The sequence below is a fragment of the Dendrobates tinctorius genome, unplaced genomic scaffold (genome assembly GCF_039654945.1).
Source record: "Dendrobates tinctorius isolate UK_male_01 unplaced genomic scaffold, ASM3965494v1 ptg000172l, whole genome shotgun sequence".
Lineage (NCBI taxonomy): Eukaryota > Metazoa > Chordata > Amphibia > Anura > Dendrobatidae > Dendrobates > Dendrobates tinctorius.
The window spans coordinates 1,466,033-1,484,425 of NW_027361839.1; the positions used below are offsets into that span (position 1 = coordinate 1,466,033).

At 45.5% G+C, this 18,393-nt stretch overlaps 1 protein-coding gene across 1 annotated transcript in view; it reads left to right on the forward strand.

Annotated features, from left to right (window-relative positions):
* Positions 1 to 18,393, forward strand: part of VTCN1 (V-set domain containing T cell activation inhibitor 1) — a 38,371-nt gene that overhangs the window by 10,295 nt on the left and 9,683 nt on the right. Inside the window, exon 3 of the mRNA XM_073551083.1 lies at positions 13,328 to 13,591. Within this exon, the coding sequence (XP_073407184.1) occupies positions 13,328 to 13,591 (264 nt within the window). The remainder of the gene's footprint in view (positions 1 to 13,327; positions 13,592 to 18,393) is intronic.

The window sequence follows — 18,393 nt, forward strand, 5'->3', positions numbered from 1 at the left end:
GGCTGTTTCTTCAGGGGTATGTCTGTTTCTTAGAACATGGCTTTGTCTTCAGATGTAATGCTTTGTCTTCTGGAGTATAGCTGTGTCGGCTGTGTCCTCAGGAGAATAGCTGTGTCCTCAGGAGTATAGCTGTGTCCTCAGGAGTATAGCTGTGTCCTCAGGAGTATAGCTGTGCCCTCAGGAGTATAGCTGTGCCCTCAGGAGTATAGCTGTGCCCTCAGGAGTATAGCTGTGCCCTCAGGAGTATAGCTGTGCCCTCAGGAGTATAGCTGTGCCCTCAGGAGTATAGCTGTGCCCTCAGGAGTATAGCTGTGTCGGCTGTGTCCTCAGGTGTATAGCTGTGCCCTCAGGAGTATAGATGTGTCCTCAGGAGTATAGATGTGTCCTCAGGAGTATAGCTGTGCCCTCAGGAGTATAGCTGTGTCCTCAGGAGTATAGCTGTGCCCTCAGGAGTATAGCTGTGCCCTCAGGAGTATAGCTGTGTCGGCTGTGTCCTCAGGTGTATAGCTGTGCCCTCAGGAGTATAGATGTGTCCTCAGGAGTATAGATGTGTCCTCAGGAGTATAGCTGTGTCCTCAGGAGTATAGCTGTGCCCTCAGGAGTATAGCTGTGCCCTCAGGAGTATAGCTGTGTCCTCAGGAGTATAGCTGTGTCGGCTGTGTCCTCAGGAGTATAGCTGTGTCCTCAGGAGTATAGCTGTGTCGGCTGTGTCCTCAGGAGTATAAATGTGTCCTCAGGAGTATAGCTGTGTCCTCAGGAGTATAGCTGTGCCCTCAGGAGTATAGCTGTGCCCTCAGGAGTATAGCTGTGCCCTCAGGAGTATAGCTGTGTCGGCTGTGTCCTCAGGTGTATAGCTGTGCCCTCAGGAGTATAGATGTGTCCTCAGGAGTATAGATGTGTCCTCAGGAGTATAGCTGTGTCCTCAGGAGTATAGCTGTGCCCTCAGGAGTATAGCTGTGCCCTCAGGAGTATAGCTGTGCCCTCAGGAGTATAGCTGTGTCGGCTGTGTCCTCAGGAGTATAGCTGTGTCCTCAGGAGTATAGCTGTGTCGGCTGTGTCCTCAGGAGTATAGCTGTGTCCTCAGGAGTATAGCTGTGTCGGCTGTGTCCTCAGGAGTATAGCTGTGTCCTCAGGAGTATAGCTGTGTCGGCTGTGTCCTCAGGAGTATAGCTGTGTCCTCAGGAGTATAGCTGTGTCGGCTGTGTCCTCAGGAGTATAGCTGTGTCCTCAGGAGTATAGCTGTGTCTTCAGGAGTATAGCTATGGGGGTGGTTACAGCTACATAATGTGACGAGGGTTTGGGGCACATGTTCAGAGTGTATGGTCACATGGTCTGTGATGTAAAGTCCTGGAAGGCCTGTGTGTTGGAAGGTCCTAGGAGTGGACGACATCCTGAAGAGCACATGGAGAGACTGTATGTGCAGAGTCTGTGACGGCACTGCGTTGGGGAATCTACCGTCCTTCTGAGGGTCTGGACTGTCAGGAGTGCCCTGGTCGCAAGGACGGTGATCTCAGTAAGGCGGTGATCTCAGTAAGACAGCTTCCCCAGGTGTGAGGACTGACAAGGAGTCAGCGTATCGAGCAGGAGCTCCAGAAAGGAGGTTATAATAACAGCAGACAAGTATCTGCCATTGGAACAGACTGTTGGTGCTTGTTGTGTTCCATGGATGTTAATGAACTGTTCGGCGTGCGGTCACCCACGGTAACTGGACGAAGTGTGAAGTCCGGCGTGTTTAGTGACTGCGAGTTAAAGCCGTATATTATAAAGTGCTGTGAACTATGTGTTAGGTCTGTGATGTGCAACATGGCATACGGAGCGGTTTATGATGTCTAAATAAACCAAATAGACGGTTTTGTGAGGAAAATGTGCCTGTGTGCCTTCATCCCGTTGCCAAGTGAGTGTCCGCCAACACATGCAGTAAGCGCTGTCTTACACTATTTAAGGGGATATGGGAGTGCTTACCAACCAACACCAGCTGACCAGCCTAAAAGAAGCTGCCAGCAAGAAACAGACATTAACTCTTGCTGGATCAAAAGGAAAAAACAACATTCAAATATCAGCAGAACCAGAGCGGCGACAAATCCCATAATGAATCGTGATAGCACCTGCCTTTCTACGAGGGGCCTCTGGAACCTGAAAACCGGACTTCACCAGAAATGACATACGGCAAGGATGCACCAACCTACTAGGATTCACCTCCGTAGTCATCTGATCCTCAGATTTAGGGCAAATGTAGCCCGATGGTGATAGTAATAACATAGGCTCCGGAGGCGCAACAAATCTCCAGAGCAATGACCTGTGGAATACGTTGTGTACGTGCATTCCTGAGGGTAACTCCCGCTGGAAAGTACCTGGGCTGACAACGGCAGACACCCGAAGGCCCAATCACCCTCAAACTCCAGGTCCCAGATGCATACTTCCACCTGATGTTTTTAGTGGACACCCACAGGTACTCATTCACAGACAGGTCCGGACCCGAACACGCACGTTTGGCACAAGATGGTCATCTCCTTGAGGGACAGAGAACAGAGGCATCCTCCTATGTCACCAAACTCATACCCTCAGGATACTGAGAAGGAACCACCACCCTCCCCTCACCACTCTTTCCAGGAAGACACCGAGATTCAGAGTTTTCCGCAGTAGCACCTTCACTTTCTCCACCAGAGAAGAAGGGGTAGATTTAAGAAGGACGGCAGAGATTGTAGCTCCCAGGCAAAACTTGCCCCAACTGACTACTTCTCTGGATCGCCAATCTATGACCAGATTGTGTTTCTTCAGCCAGGGAAGGCCTAAAATGACGGGAGTACGCAATCCCTCCAAGACGTAGCATGACATGGACTCTTCATGAAGAGTCCCTATGCGCAAGTTCACATTATGTACGACTTGGGTCAAACTCTTCTGGCTGAGAGGAACAGAGTCAATAGCACAAATAGGAATGGCTCTCACCAACGTCCTACCCATCAGACCATGAGTCTGAGCAAAACGAGAATCCACCAAACTGACTCCAGCTCCACTTTCCACAAGAACTGGAATAGTCTCAGTTTTATCACCAACCACTATTTCCGCAGAAATGATAAATGGAGATGTAAAAGTCGAGGAAATGTACACACTCTGGTCATCTCCCTCCACACGACAAGGGAGGGGAGCATGGCTTTTGTGATGGAGTACCAATTTTGGTGCGAAACGGACAGAGTTTAATATAATGATCAGTCAGACCGCAGTAAAAACATGCCCCCGTCCTGCAGTGAACTGCAGGCAGCCTAGTATGAATGGAGACACCCCCAACTGCATGGGTTCATCTGTCAGCACCTCTGTGTCCTCCTTCCTAGGAAGAATAACAGGGGCAGAGTTGGTGTGAGGCGTCTATCCACCTGGATAGCAAGAACCAGGCGTCCTCCAATGACCTTGGTGTAGGATACTGAACCAGAGAATCCTGAAGCCTAGCTGACTGACCCTGACAAAAATGACTGCTAAGGGCAGGGTCATTCCACTGAGTGTCAGCGGCCCATCTCTGGACCTCCGAGCAGTACTCCTCATCCGACTGGGCCCCCTACTTGATCTTATGGAGTTTAGACAGGAAGATGCCATCAGGATCACCATACACCAGGGCCAGAGCCACAAAAAGCTCATCTACAACTGCAAAGATGGAGAGTCGGTTGGTAGGGAGAAGGCCCAGGACTGGGGATCATGTTCAGGATTTTTCGCTTTTTTTAGCATTTTTCCCTGCAAAAACGCTTAAAAAACGCATACATTAAGCATCCCATTATTAGAATGCATTCAGCAATTTTTGTGCCTGTAGGGAAGGTGACCTGACGGATGGACATGTTAGAATAGAGAAAGATAGGTGTCAGTTACTACAGTGGGGAAACAGCTGAGAAAGTGTAGTGGACGTGCAGTACCTTGGGTTGACCATTAGAGGGCAGGGAGGAGTGTGAGCAAAGGACTTGACATCAGCTTAGGGCTTTAGAAACCGTTGGTCATGGGGGGCGGAGTTACAGGGAACCAGGAAAGATATAAATTTGAAGGAGGGTTCCAGAAAGTTCCAGTCCCCAGGGGGAGCTCCAGTGACAGGAGGACTGCGACAGTCTGTGCACTGGGAGGAAAACCAAACCAGGGGGACTGAGGAGAGAGAACGTCAGGGGGGTGGTCCTGACAGAACCGCAGAAGGGACGAGGCACGGGGTGAAGGACACCATATGTGTAACGACGAAACTGACCAGTAAAGTGCTGATGGTGTACGGGCCTAAAGCGGCCACAGTGACTGAGCTGACAGGATCGTCACAGCGTGAAAAGGGGCGGTACGTATAAATACGTCCCTGGTGTAACGTATGGTGTATGAAGCGGCCATGGACACAGAGGGCCGTGAGAGAGAGAGATATTGCGGTGTGCTGTGAGGGCCGTCAGTCGGACGGTGAACAATAAACTTGGACCTGTTGCACCCAGAATCTGTCTCCAGCCCACGAACCCTACATGCCCATGCTGCGTTTTTTTCCGCAAATGAATTATCTATTAACTATTCTATCCTATACGCGGCATCTGCCGGCTCTCTATCCATCTATCTTGTTACGATTGCGGACGTAGCGTGGTTTACCCAGCCAACGCTCCCACTTTGTCGAACAATAACAACGACGGGGTAAGCATCCAATGTGGACCCACTGGACCACAGGGGGGACCCAGGCCTACCCAAACGAGGGAAGGGTAGCGACCGGGGTCTGTGACAGCTAAGCTTGTGGACAAGATGGCCATATGCAGGACTAAAAGAAACCGCACAACTTCAGGTATGAAGAAACATAAAGTTTACTTAAATAAAGCAAAAAGACATCTAAACAGGCTCCCGATTACGCACATCACGAAGGGTACACATCTCAGGTTGACAGGCGAAGCAAGAGGTCATCACGGCTTGACGCAGTCCAGGGTTATCTGGGATGGGCTTCCTAAGAGGACTTCACACTTAGGCGTCAGGAGTGGCACAGGCACAGCAGGAGAACATCAGACACCGACCTCGGACTAGCTTGAGACGATGGCAAGAGGTCATCACTGGTTGACGCAGTCCAGGGACATCTGGCATGGACATCCTAGGATGACCTCTCTCTCGGCCCACAGGAGAGGCACTAGCTCAGCAGGAGAACATCAGACACCGACCTCGAATTAGCTTGAGACGACGGCAAAAGGTCATCACGGGTTGACGCAGTCCAGGGACATCTGGCATGGACATCCTAGGATGACCTCTCTCTCGGCCCACAGGAGAGGCACTAGCTCAGCAGGAGAACATCAGACACTGACCTCGAATTAGCTTGAGACGATGGCAAAAGGTCATCACGGGTTGACGCAGCCCAGGGACATCTGGCATGGGCATCTTAGGAGGACCTCTCTCTCAGCCCACAGGAGAGGCATTGGCTCAGCAGGAGAACATCAGACACTGACCTCGGGCAGACTTCAGACGATGGCTAGGGTCATCAAGGGTTGATGCAGTCCAGGGTTATCTGGCAAGGGCATACTAGGATTGCCTCTCTCTCAGGCCTAGGACAGGCACAGCAGTTGAACATCGGACACCGACCTTGGACAGCCTTCAGACAATGACAGGAGCCATCACGAGTAAGACCCCAGGGAACCAACAGGAACAGGACATCAGAACATAAGCAAGACACGGATAGCACAGATCCAGGAACGTTGGCACTACAGCACCGGGCATCGGCTGGTCAGGTCCAGGGCTCACTGGCGGGATCGTCACCGGGGAAAAGAGCTGCAGACCCAGGAACCACGAAGGAGGAATCCATCCAGGAACACAAGCGGGACCGACTCAAGGGCACAAGTTGGACCACCAGGACCACGGACTGGACATCTGGACACAGGCTGGACATCGGAACACGGACAGACATCTAGAATCAGGCAGGACATCAGGATTCAGGTAGGACAACAGGACTCAGGTAGGACATCTGGACATCAGGAAACAGGCAGGTCATCTAGAGATCAGGACTCAGGTAGGACATCTAGACATCAAGGCACGAGCTGGACGTCAGGGCACAAGCCGGACATCTGACAGCGATCGGCAAGCTCCGGGCATCAGGCAGCGAAGGATAGGATCTGGACATTTGGCGGAGGACGTCAAGCACCGAACATCTGGGAGCAGTCATCAGACACCGGACATCAGGCCGTGGTCATCAGGCTCCAGACAAGAGGCCACGGTCGTCAGACTCCGGACATCTGGCAGTTATGTAAAAAGAGACTCAAGCAGTCTGGTGCAAGCACCGCCGGGTTGGACTGGAACCGGCCGGGGATTGCACCAAATAGCAAGCTGAGTACAGAGTAGTAGAAACTCAGCAGAAACTCCGGACTCCAACTTCCAAGATGAACCCAGGTATATTCACAGAAAGTCAGTTAGCAAAAAGTCACAGTCATTGGGTATAGGGTTCAAGACACTGAATGACTTCAGGAACAACACACAGCAGGAATCAGGACAAGGACTTTGGTACCAACATATACACAGGGCAAGTCCAGGAACACAGACATCAGCTGTCCCAAAGCTGATAACAGACTGAACAGAAATGGATCTAGGTACTCTGCCCCCAGAGGAGGCGGAAAACAGGCATCAGCTTTCCTAGAACGGAATGCAGGCAGGATAGGAGCTGAACACCAAACACTCATAGCAAGACTCAGAAACTTAATGCAAAGCTCTGGCAACACCCCACAGGACAGGGGAATTTTATATAGGAGCTGCCCCTCAGCAATAGGCTGGGAGCAGCAATTCAAGCACACATCCATTCCTCATAAAAGCAGGGGAGGTGTGGCCGCACGCACCCTAAGCTCAGCCAGAAACAAATTAACATAGCAAAGGACACCTGGCAGCGACTGCAAGCCTGGACACATGTGGTAAGTCATGCACAACTGCAGAGGACCTTGCAACCCGCGGGTAGCTTCCACAGCGGCAGCCAGGGACTGCACATGTGGGTGGTCATGCAGCGCAGCGAAGACACTCAGGCACGTACGGCTACACAGCGGAGCTGGGAACTGAGCAGCGTCCATACAGGTAACTGACAATAGCATTCCAGCTCATTATGGAGAAAAGAGCGAAGAGTTAAAGCAGAGATATGCTGAGTAACACCGGGAAAACAGAGTACAAACACAGCGGCGTTACATATATATATATATATATATATATATATAATATACATACACACAGTGTGTCCGTAAAGTCATGGTGCACTTGTGACCAGTCACCGGAAAGCAACTAAAGATGATAGAAATGTGAAATCTGCTGCAAATAAAATAAAACCTCTCCCAGTCTCAGACCTCTTCATGTGGGCTCCATGTGCTGCCCTACACACACCCAGACGATAGTGAAGTTCCTGCCACACACGGGTCAGGACGTCTGGAGTAACGGAGTCAATAACGTCTGGGATTCTCTGTGCTAACTGATTAATGTCGTTGATATGTTCCATGCACACATGTTGCTTCACATAACCCCAAAAGTAAAAGTCTAAGGGCATCAGATCCGGGAACCGTGGTGGCCATGGCTGGACAGAACCCCTGCCTGTCCACCGCCGGGGGAATGCTCTATCCAGAAACTCACGAGCAATGGTGGGTAGTGTGGAGGAGCGCCGTCCTGCTGAAAGATGACACCTTCTGGAAATTGTGGCACGATATACAATTCCAACATGTCAAGACGTGTGTTTGCCGTCACAGACTGCTCCGCGAAAAAAAATGGGCCTATCACCTTATCAAGCATCAGGCCACCCCACACGTTCACTTCATGGGTGTTACGTTCGGACTCAACATAGGCCTGAGGATGTTCAGCAGCCCATATCCGGACAATGAACATGTCCACAGATATGGAACCATCTCGCTTCGGTGTAATTGTCGAGCACACACACGCACAGATGTTCTAGGGCTCCTTAGGTTGCTATCCCGTATAGCCTCTGCAGACTCGTCAATCATAGAATCGTAGAGTTGGAAGGGACCTCCTGGGCCATCTGGTCCAACCCCCTGCTCAAAGCAGGATTCACTAACTCATCCCAGTCAGATGTCTGTCCAGCCTCTGTTTGAAGACTTCCATTGAAGGAGAACTCACCACTTCTCATGGCAGCTTGTTCCACTGACTGATGGCCGCCAGAACGGGGCGTCTCCACCAAACTGCCGGCTTCCATTAACTGCTTATCCCATCGAGTAATGTTATTCCTCTGTGGTGGCGTTTCGCTATAAACGATATTCACAAAGCACTTTGGTCACTGATTCAAATTTAGCGAGCCACAGAACACACTGAACTTTCCTCTGCGCCGTCCACATCTCGCTGTATCACGGTGCTACGTCATCATCTGCGCATGTGCACGCGCTGCCACCTCATCCCACAGACTCCGGGAGGGTTATTCTCTCTTATTTGGAGCAGATTTCCCATTTCTGTCGTCTTTTGTTGCTTTCCGGTGACTGGTCACAAGTGCACCACGACTTTACGGACACACTGTGTATATATATATATACACATGGTACGATGTGCACAGTTGTGCTTTACAATGCGATTTTAACATGAGCTGATATATACAGAGAACGGCTCTATGTAAAGCCTCATGTTAAAATCACATTGCATCCGGATTGCATACACACGTCACATGGATGCTCAGTGGAAAAATCGCACGGAAAGCGCATTACACAAAGCACTCGTCCTGTTTTTCGGTCCGGAAATCGGACCTTTTTTCCTCACATATGGGTATGAGCCCTAACTTTGATACCTTTCACTGCTTTAAAACTTCACGGCCTTGTGCACACATTGAGTATTTGGGGAGTTTTTTACACCAATATTTATAAGCCAAAACCAAGAGTGGAACGGTCAGAGGAAAAGTAGAACAGAGGCCCGTCACCACTTCTGCATGTATCACCCACTCCTGGCTTTGGCTTACAGACACGGGTGAAAAACTCACCAAACACTGAATATGTGCATGTGGCCTTCCAACAAAAATATACGGTATATGTTTTACTGATTTTTATTCACTCTGGTTATTTTACATCAATTTCTCTATATGGTTATGGATTCTATACTGTACGAGTAGTGAGACTGTGGATTCTATATTGTACGAGTAGTGAGACTGTGGATTCTATATTGTACGAGTAGTGAGACTGTGGATTCTTTACTGTACGAGCAGTGAGACTGTGGATTCTATATTGTACAAGCAGTGAGACTGTGGATTCTATATTATACGAGCAGTGAGACTGTGGATTCTATATTGTACGAGTAGTGAGACTGTGGATTCTTTACTGTACGAGCAGTGAGACTGTGGATTCTATATTGTACAAGCAGTGAGACTGTGGATTCTTTATTATACGAGCAGTGAGACTGTGGATTCTTTATTATACGAGCAGTGAGACTGTGGATTCTATATTATACGAGCAGTGAGACTGTGGATTCTATATTGAATGAGCAGTGAGACTGTGGATTCTTTATTATACGAGCAGTGAGACTGTGGATTCTATATTATACGAGCAGTGAGACTATGGATTCTTTACTGTACGAGCAGTGAGACTGTGGATTCTATATTATACGAGCAGTGAGACTGTGGATTCTATACTGTGTACTAGCAGTGAGACTGTGGATTCTTTACTGTACGAGCAGTGAGACTGTGGATTCTATATTGTACAAGCAGTGAGACTGTGGATTCTTTATTATACGAGCAGTGAGACTGTGGATTCTATATTATACGAGCAGTGAGACTGTGGATTCTATATTATACGAGCAGTGAGACTGTGGATTCTATATTATACGAGCAGTGAGACTATGGATTCTTTACTGTACGAGCAGTGAGACTGTGGATTCTATATTGTACGAGCAGTGAGACTGTGGATTCTATATTATACGAGCAGTGAGACTATGGATTCTTTACTGTACGAGCAGTGAGACTGTGGATTCTATTTTATACGAGCAGTGAGACTGTGGATTCTATACTGTGTACTAGCAGTGAGACTGTGGATTCTTTACTGTACGAGCAGTGAGACTGTGGATTCTATATTGTACAAGCAGTGAGACTGTGGATTCTTTATTATACGAGCAGTGAGACTGTGGATTCTATATTATACGAGCAGTGAGACTGTGGATTCTATATTGTACGAGCAGTGAGACTGTGGATTCTTTATTATACGAGCAGTGAGACTGTGGATTCTATATTATACGAGCAGTGAGACTATGGATTCTTTACTGTACGAGCAGTGAGACTGTGGATTCTATATTGTACGAGCAGTGAGACTGTGGATTCTATATTATACGAGCAGTGAGACTGTGGATTCTATACTGTGTACTAGCAGTGAGACTGTGGATTCTATACTGTGTACGAGCAGTGAGACTGTGGATTCTATATTGTACGAGCAGTGAGACTGTGGATTCTTTACTGTACGAGCAGTGAGACTGTGGATTCTTTACTGTACGAGCAGTGAGACTGTGGATTCTATATTATACGAGCAGTGAGGCTGTGGATTCTTTACTGTAGAAGCCGTGAGACTGTGGATTCTTTACTGTACGAGCAGTGAGACTGTGGATTCTATAGTGTAAGAGAAGTGAGGCTGTGGATTCTTTACTGTAGAGGCCGTGAGACTGTGGATTCTATAGTGTAAGAGCAGTGACGCTGTGGATTCTTTACAGTAGAAGCGGTGAGACTGTGGATTCTATACTGTATGAGCAGTGAGACTGTGGATTCTATATTATACGAGCAGTGAGGCTGTGGATTCTATAGTGTAAGAGCAGTGAGGCTGTGGATTCTTTACTGTCGAAGCCGTGAGACTGTGGATTCTATACTGTACGAGCAGTGAGACTGTGGATTCTTTACTGTAGAAGCCGTGAGACTGTGGATTCTATACTGTACGAGCAGTGAGACTGTGGATTCTATATTGTACGAGCAGTGAGACTGTGGATTCTTTAATGTACGAGCGGTGAGACTGTGGATTCTATAGTGTAAGAGCAGTGACTCTGTGGATTCTTTACTGTAGAAGCGGTGAGACTGTGGATTCTTTACTGTAGAAGCGGTGAGACTGTGGATTCTATACTGTATGAGCAGTGAGACTGGATTCTATAGTGTAAGAGCAGTGACGCTGTGGATTCTTTACAGTAGAAGCGGTGAGACTGTGGATTCTATGCTGTATGAGCAGTGAGGCTGTGGATTCTTTACAGTAGAAGCCGTGAGACTGTGGATTCTATACTGTGTATGAGCAGTGAGACTGTGGATTCTATATTGTACGAGCAGTGAGGCTGTGGATTCTTTACTGTACGAGCAGTGAGACTGTGGATTCTTTACTGTAGAAGCAGTGAGACTGTGGCTTCTTTGCTGTAAGAGCAGTGAGATTATGGATTCTTTACTATTGCAGCAGTGAATCTCCAAACCGCTCGGCTACAACCTAATGTAATAATGGCCAGTTCACTAAACAAGTTCCTGGACGGCCTGGATGCCTTTCTTGTGAAATATAATATTACAGGTTATGGGTAGTAGTTTCCGTAATTCAACGTTAATCCAGGAAACGCATCTGAGTGCCATATGTGGAGTCGAGAAGGAATTATTTTCCTAGCATGGTGGCTCAGTGGTTAGGAACATCTGCAAGGAGTTTGTATGTTCTCCCCGTGTTTGTGTGGGTTTCCTTCGGGTTCTCCTGTTTCTTCCCACATTCCAAAGACATACTGATAGGGAATCTAGATTGTGAGCCCCATCGGGGACAGTGATGATAATGTCTGTGAAGTGCTGTGGAATTAATGGCGCTATATAGATGAGTAAAATAAATAATTATCATCGGCCTAATGGGATATTTGTCTTCCTCCTGATGAACATGTTGAGATGTAGGTTGAACTCGATGGACTTGTGTCATCTTTTCTAGTGCTGGGCGGATACCTGGATGTTCAGGTCTAGCGGGTTAGACTGAACAGTTAAAAAAAAGTTTGGGTTCGGGTAGCAGAACAGTATCCGGATCTGGACCCAGATCCCATTCACTTGATGACAGCACGGCTAACACTGCTTCTGATCGGCGGTAAAATCATTTCAGCCAGTCAGAGAGCTGCCGTTCCCACGCTGTCCAGCGAGCGTGAGCCAGTCGCTGTGATCGGAGGTATAAAGTTTACCTCTAGTCACTTGAGTCGGCTGATGGGACTACTACTATCAGCCTGCGCCTGGTGCCGCTAATAACAGTGAGAGCAAGAGCGGCTGATGGGAGTATTCATCACCCGCCACCTGCATTGTCAACAAATATTTTTTTATTAGTCTGTGACCATTTTATCCCTTTATTCATTGTTGCTTTTTTGTTTTTTAATTTTCTTTAACTAGTGCCACTTCCTCATCCATTGTGCTTACTGCACCCTCCAGCTCTGCCCTTCTCGTTGGCCTTTTCTACAATACATCTTTTTACTTGGTTCTCAAAGGTGACATCAATCCCACAAATATGAACCCCACTTGCCACCGCTACAGCTCAAGTGGGAAGAGCCAGGGAAAGCGCCAGAATTGGCACATCTAATAGCCTTTTCTGGGCGGCTGCGGGCTGCTATTTTTAGGCTGGGGAGAGCCAATATCCATGGCCCCTTACCAGCCTGAGAATATCAGCCCCCAGCTGTCAGCTTTAGCAAGGCTGGTTGTCAAAAATGGGGCGGACCCCAAGCTGTTTTTTAAATTACTTATTTAAATAAAAAAAAACAGCATGGGGACCGCTCTATTCTTGATAACCAGCCTTGCTGAAGCTGACAGCTGAAGGTTGCAGACCCTAGCTGTGAGTTTTGCCTGGCTGGTTATCAAAAATACAAGGGAACCCACGCATTTTTATAAAAAATTATGTATTTATTTATGGCGCAGGCTCCGGCTGATGAATAACACCACTCCTGCTTTCTCTGTTATTAGCGGCAGCAGCTGATGGGAGAAGCCGACACCTCTGTGACCGAAGGTAAACTTTTGACCTCTGATCACAGCGGTTCTCTGACAGGCGGTGATGATATTACCACCAATCAGAAGCGGTGTTTCCTGTGCTGTCATGTGCATGACAAACACCCGGTGTTCGGGTAACACAGATTTCCTGGTGAAGTTGGGTGTCTGTGCTGGAGCAGTAGGTGTTCGGCACGGACACAGAACTTTACTGTTTGGATTCTCCCATATTTAGTCTTGTCACCTTAGAGAAGTTCTCCAGTGAACAAGTTATCACTCGTCTATTTCTGTCAGCCCCATAGAGATGAAGGTGACGGTCAGGCATACGCTCTGCCGCTATAGCCTTACAGGGGTAAAAGTGTCAGCTCTGCTGAGTGTTGCTGGTCCCAGCGGTCAGATCCTCACAGGCCGCTGATACGTTATATATCGAGGACTCATGCGTGTCCATATCTTCTCCAGCTTTCTCTGATCTGACAGTGACAAACACCTCACGTACCAGCCTGCACTGTGACTCCCCCACCTGGTACCCTAAACCCACTGTCAGCTGGGTCAACATCACCTCTGCCAGTGACATCACCAACTCTTCCGTCACCGACTATGTGGACGGCCTCAACGACGTGGTGGAGGTGGTCTCTGATTTCAATGGAGTAGAGAAAAACATTCAGTACAGATGTGTGATCAACAACAACCTAGCTCGTGCCGAGGGGGACGCCATGCTCACAGGTGGGTAACGATGACATCACGTCTCTGAAATATTGGAATAACTAAATGAATGATGACATCACAGATGGTTCAGTTCTGAATGATGACACAGAAGTCTCTGAAAATAAAGGGAGGAGGCACATCTTGAGTGCATGATGTTGATTAGTAATATCTGAATGATGACATCACAGGTGTATAGTATATGAATGGTGACATCATAGGAGTGTAATATGTGACTGATGACATCACAGGTGTATAGAATATGAATGTGACATCTTAGGAGTGTAATATGTGAATGATGACATCACAGGTGTAAAGTATATGAATGGTGACATCATAGGAGTGTAATACGTGACTGATGACATCACAGATGTATACTATATGAATGGTGACATCATAGGAGTGTAATGTAAATGATGACATCACAGGTGTATAGTATATGAATGTGACATCATAGGAGTGCAATATGTGACTGGTGACATCACAGGTGTATAGTATATGAATGGTGACATCATAGGAGTGTGATATGTGACTGAAGACATCACAAGTGTATTGTATATGAATAGTGACATCATAGGAGTGTAATATGTGACTGGTGACATCACAGGTGTATAGTATATGAATAGTGACATCATTGGAGTGTAATATGTGACTGGTGACATCACAGGTGTTTAGTGTATGGATGGTGACATCACAGGAGTGTAATATGTGACTGATGACATCACAGGTGTATAGAATATGAATGGTGACATCACAGGAGTGTAGTATGTGACTGATGACATCATAGATGTATAGTATATGAATGGTGACATCATAGGAGTGTAATATGTGACTGGTGACATCACAGGTGTATAGTATATGAATAGTGACATCATAGGAGTGTAATATGTGACTGATGACATCACAGGTGTTTAGTGTATGGATGGTGACATCACAGGAGTGTAGTATGTGACTGGTGACATCATAGATGTATACTATATGAATGGTGACATCATAGGAGTGTAATATGTTACTGAAGACATCACAAGTGTATTGTATATGAATAGTGACATCATAGGAGTGTAATATGTGAATGATGACATCACAGGTGTAAAGTATATGAATGGTGACATCATAGGAGTGTAATACGTGACTGATGACATCACAGATGTATACTATATGAATGGTGACATCATAGGAGTGTAATGTAAATGATGACATCACAGGTGTATAGTATATGAATGTGACATCATAGGAGTGCAATATGTGACTGGTGACATCACAGGTGTATAGTATATGAATGGTGACATCATAGGAGTGTGATATGTGACTGAAGACATCACAAGTGTATTGTATATGAATAGTGACATCATAGGAGTGTAATATGTGACTGGTGACATCACAGGTGTATAGTATATGAATAGTGACATCATTGGAGTGTAATATGTGACTGGTGACATCACAGGTGTATAGTATATGAATAGTGACATCATAGGAGTGTAATATGTGACTGGTGACATCACAGGTGTTTAGTGTATGGATGGTGACATCACAGGAGTGTAATATGTGACTGGTGACATCACAGGTGTTTAGTGTATGGATGGTGACATCACATGAGTGTAATATGTGACTGGTGACATCACAGGTGTATAGTATATGAATGGTGACATCATGGGAGTGTGATATGTGACTGAAGACATCACAAGTGTATTGTATATGAATAGTGACATCATAGGAGTGTAATATGTGACTGGTGACATCAAAGGTGTTTAGTGTATGAATGGTGACATCACAGGAGTGTAATATGTGACTGATGACATCATAGATGTATAGTATATGAATGGTGACATCATAGGAGTGTAATATGTGACTGATGACATCACAGGTGTATAGTATATGAATGGTGACATCACAGGAGTGTAATATGTGACTGATGACATCATAGATGTATAGTATATGAATGGTGACATCATAGGAGTGTAATATGTGACTGGTGACATCACAGGTGTGTTGTATATGAATGGTGACATCATAGGAGTGTAATATGTGACTGATGACATCACAGGTGTGTAGTATATGAATGGTGACATCATAGGAGTGTAATATGTTACTGAAGACATCACAAGTGTATTGTATATGAATAGTGACATCATAGGAGTGTAATATGTGACTGGTGACATCACAGGTGTTTAGTATATGAATAGTGACATGATAGGAGTGTAATATGTGACTAACATCACAGGTGTTTAGTGTATGGATGGTGACATTACAGGAGTGTAATATGTGACTGATGACATCACAGGTGTATAGAATATGAATGGTGACATCACAGGAGTGTAGTATGTGACTGATGACATCATAGATGTATAGTATATGAATGGTGACATCATAGGAGTGTGATATGTGACGGAAGACATCACAGGTGTACAGTATATGAATGGTGACATCATAGGAGTGTAATATGTGACTGGTGACATCACAGGTGTATAGTATATGAATAGTGACATCATAGGAGTGTAATATGTGACTGATGACATCACAGGTGTTTAGTGTATGGATGGTGACATCACAGGAGTGTAGTATGTGACTGGTGACATCACAGGTGTATAGAATATGAATGGTGACATCACAGGAGTGTAGTATGTGACTGATGACATCATAGATGTATAGTATATGAATGGTGACATCATAGGAGTGTGATATGTGACGGAAGACATCACAGGTGTACAGTATATGAATGGTGACATCACAGGAGTGTAATATGTGACTGGTGGCATCACAGGTGTATTGTATATGAATGGTGACATCATAGGAGTGTAATATGTGACTGATGACATCACAGGTGTATAGTATATGAATGATGACATCATAGGAGTGTAATATGTGACTGATGACATCACAGGTGTATAGAATATGAATGGTGACATCACAGGAGTGTAGTATGTGACTGATGACATCATAGATGTATACTATATGAATGGTGACATCATAGGAGTGTAATATGTGACTGGTGACATCACAGGTGTATAGTATATGAATAGTGACATCACAGGAGTGTAATATGTGACTGGTGACATCACAGGTGTTTAGTGTATGGATGGTGACATCATGGGAGTGTGATATGTGACTGAAGACATCACAAGTGTATTGTATATGAATAGTGACATCATAGGAGTGTAATATGTGACTGATGACATCACAGGTGTATAGTATATGAATGGTGACATCATAGGAGTGTAATATGTGACTGGTGACATCAAAGGTGTTTAGTGTATGAATGGTGACATCATAGGAGTGTAATATGTGACTGATGACATCATAGATGTATAGTATATTAATGGTGACATCATAGGAGTGTAATATGTGACTGATGACATCACAGGTGTATAGTATATGAATGGTGACATCATAGGAGTGTAATATGTGACTGATGACATCATAGATGTATAGTATATGAATGGTGACATCATTGGAGTGTAATATGTGACTGGTGACATCAAAGGTGTTTAGTGTATGAATGGTGACATCACAGGAGTGTAATATGTGACTGATGACATCATAGATGTATAGTATATGAATGGTGACATCATAGGAGTGTAATATGTGACTGATGACATCACAGGTGTATAGTATATGAATGGTGACATCACAGGAGTGTAATATGTGACTGATGACATCATAGATGTATAGTATATGAATGGTGACATCATAGGAGTGTAATATGTGACTGGTGACATCACAGGTGTGTTGTATATGAATGGTGACATCATAGGAGTGTAATATGTGACTGATGACATCACAGGTGTGTAGTATATGAATGGTGACATCATAGGAGTGTAATATGTGACTGATGACATCACAGGTGTATAGTATATGAATGGTGACATCATGGGAGTGTGATATGTGACTGAAGACATCACAAGTGTATTGTATATGAATAGTGACATCATAGGAGTGTAATATGTGACTGGTGACATCAAAGGTGTTTAGTGTATGAATGGTGACATCACAGGAGTGTAATATGTGACTGATGACATCATAGATGTATAGTATATGAATGGTGACATCATAGGAGTGTAATATGTGACTGATGACATCACAGGTGTATAGTATATGAATGGTGACATCACAGGAGTGTAATATGTGACTGATGACATCATAGATGTATAGTATATGAATGGTGACATCATAGGAGTGTAATATGTGACTGGTGACATCACAGGTGTGTTGTATATGAATGGTGACATCATAGGAGTGTAATATGTGACTGATGACATCACAGGTGTGTAGTATATGAATGGTGACATCATAGGAGTGTAATATGTTACTGAAGACATCACAAGTGTATTGTATATGAATAGTGACATCATAGGAGTGTAATATGTGACTGGTGACATCACAGGTGTTTAGTATATGAATAGTGACATGATAGGAGTGTAATATGTGACTAACATCACAGGTGTTTAGTGTATGGATGGTGACATTACAGGAGTGTAATATGTGACTGATGACATCACAGGTGTATAGAATATGAATGGTGACATCACAGGAGTGTAGTATGTGACTGATGACATCATAGATGTATAGTATATGAATGGTGACATCATAGGAGTGTGATATGTGACGGAAGACATCACAGGTGTACAGTATATGAATGGTGACATCATAGGAGTGTAATATGTGACTGGTGACATCACAGGTGTATAGTATATGAATAGTGACATCATAGGAGTGTAATATGTGACTGATGACATCACAGGTGTTTAGTGTATGGATGGTGACATCACAGGAGTGTAGTATGTGACTGGTGACATCACAGGTGTATAGAATATGAATGGTGACAT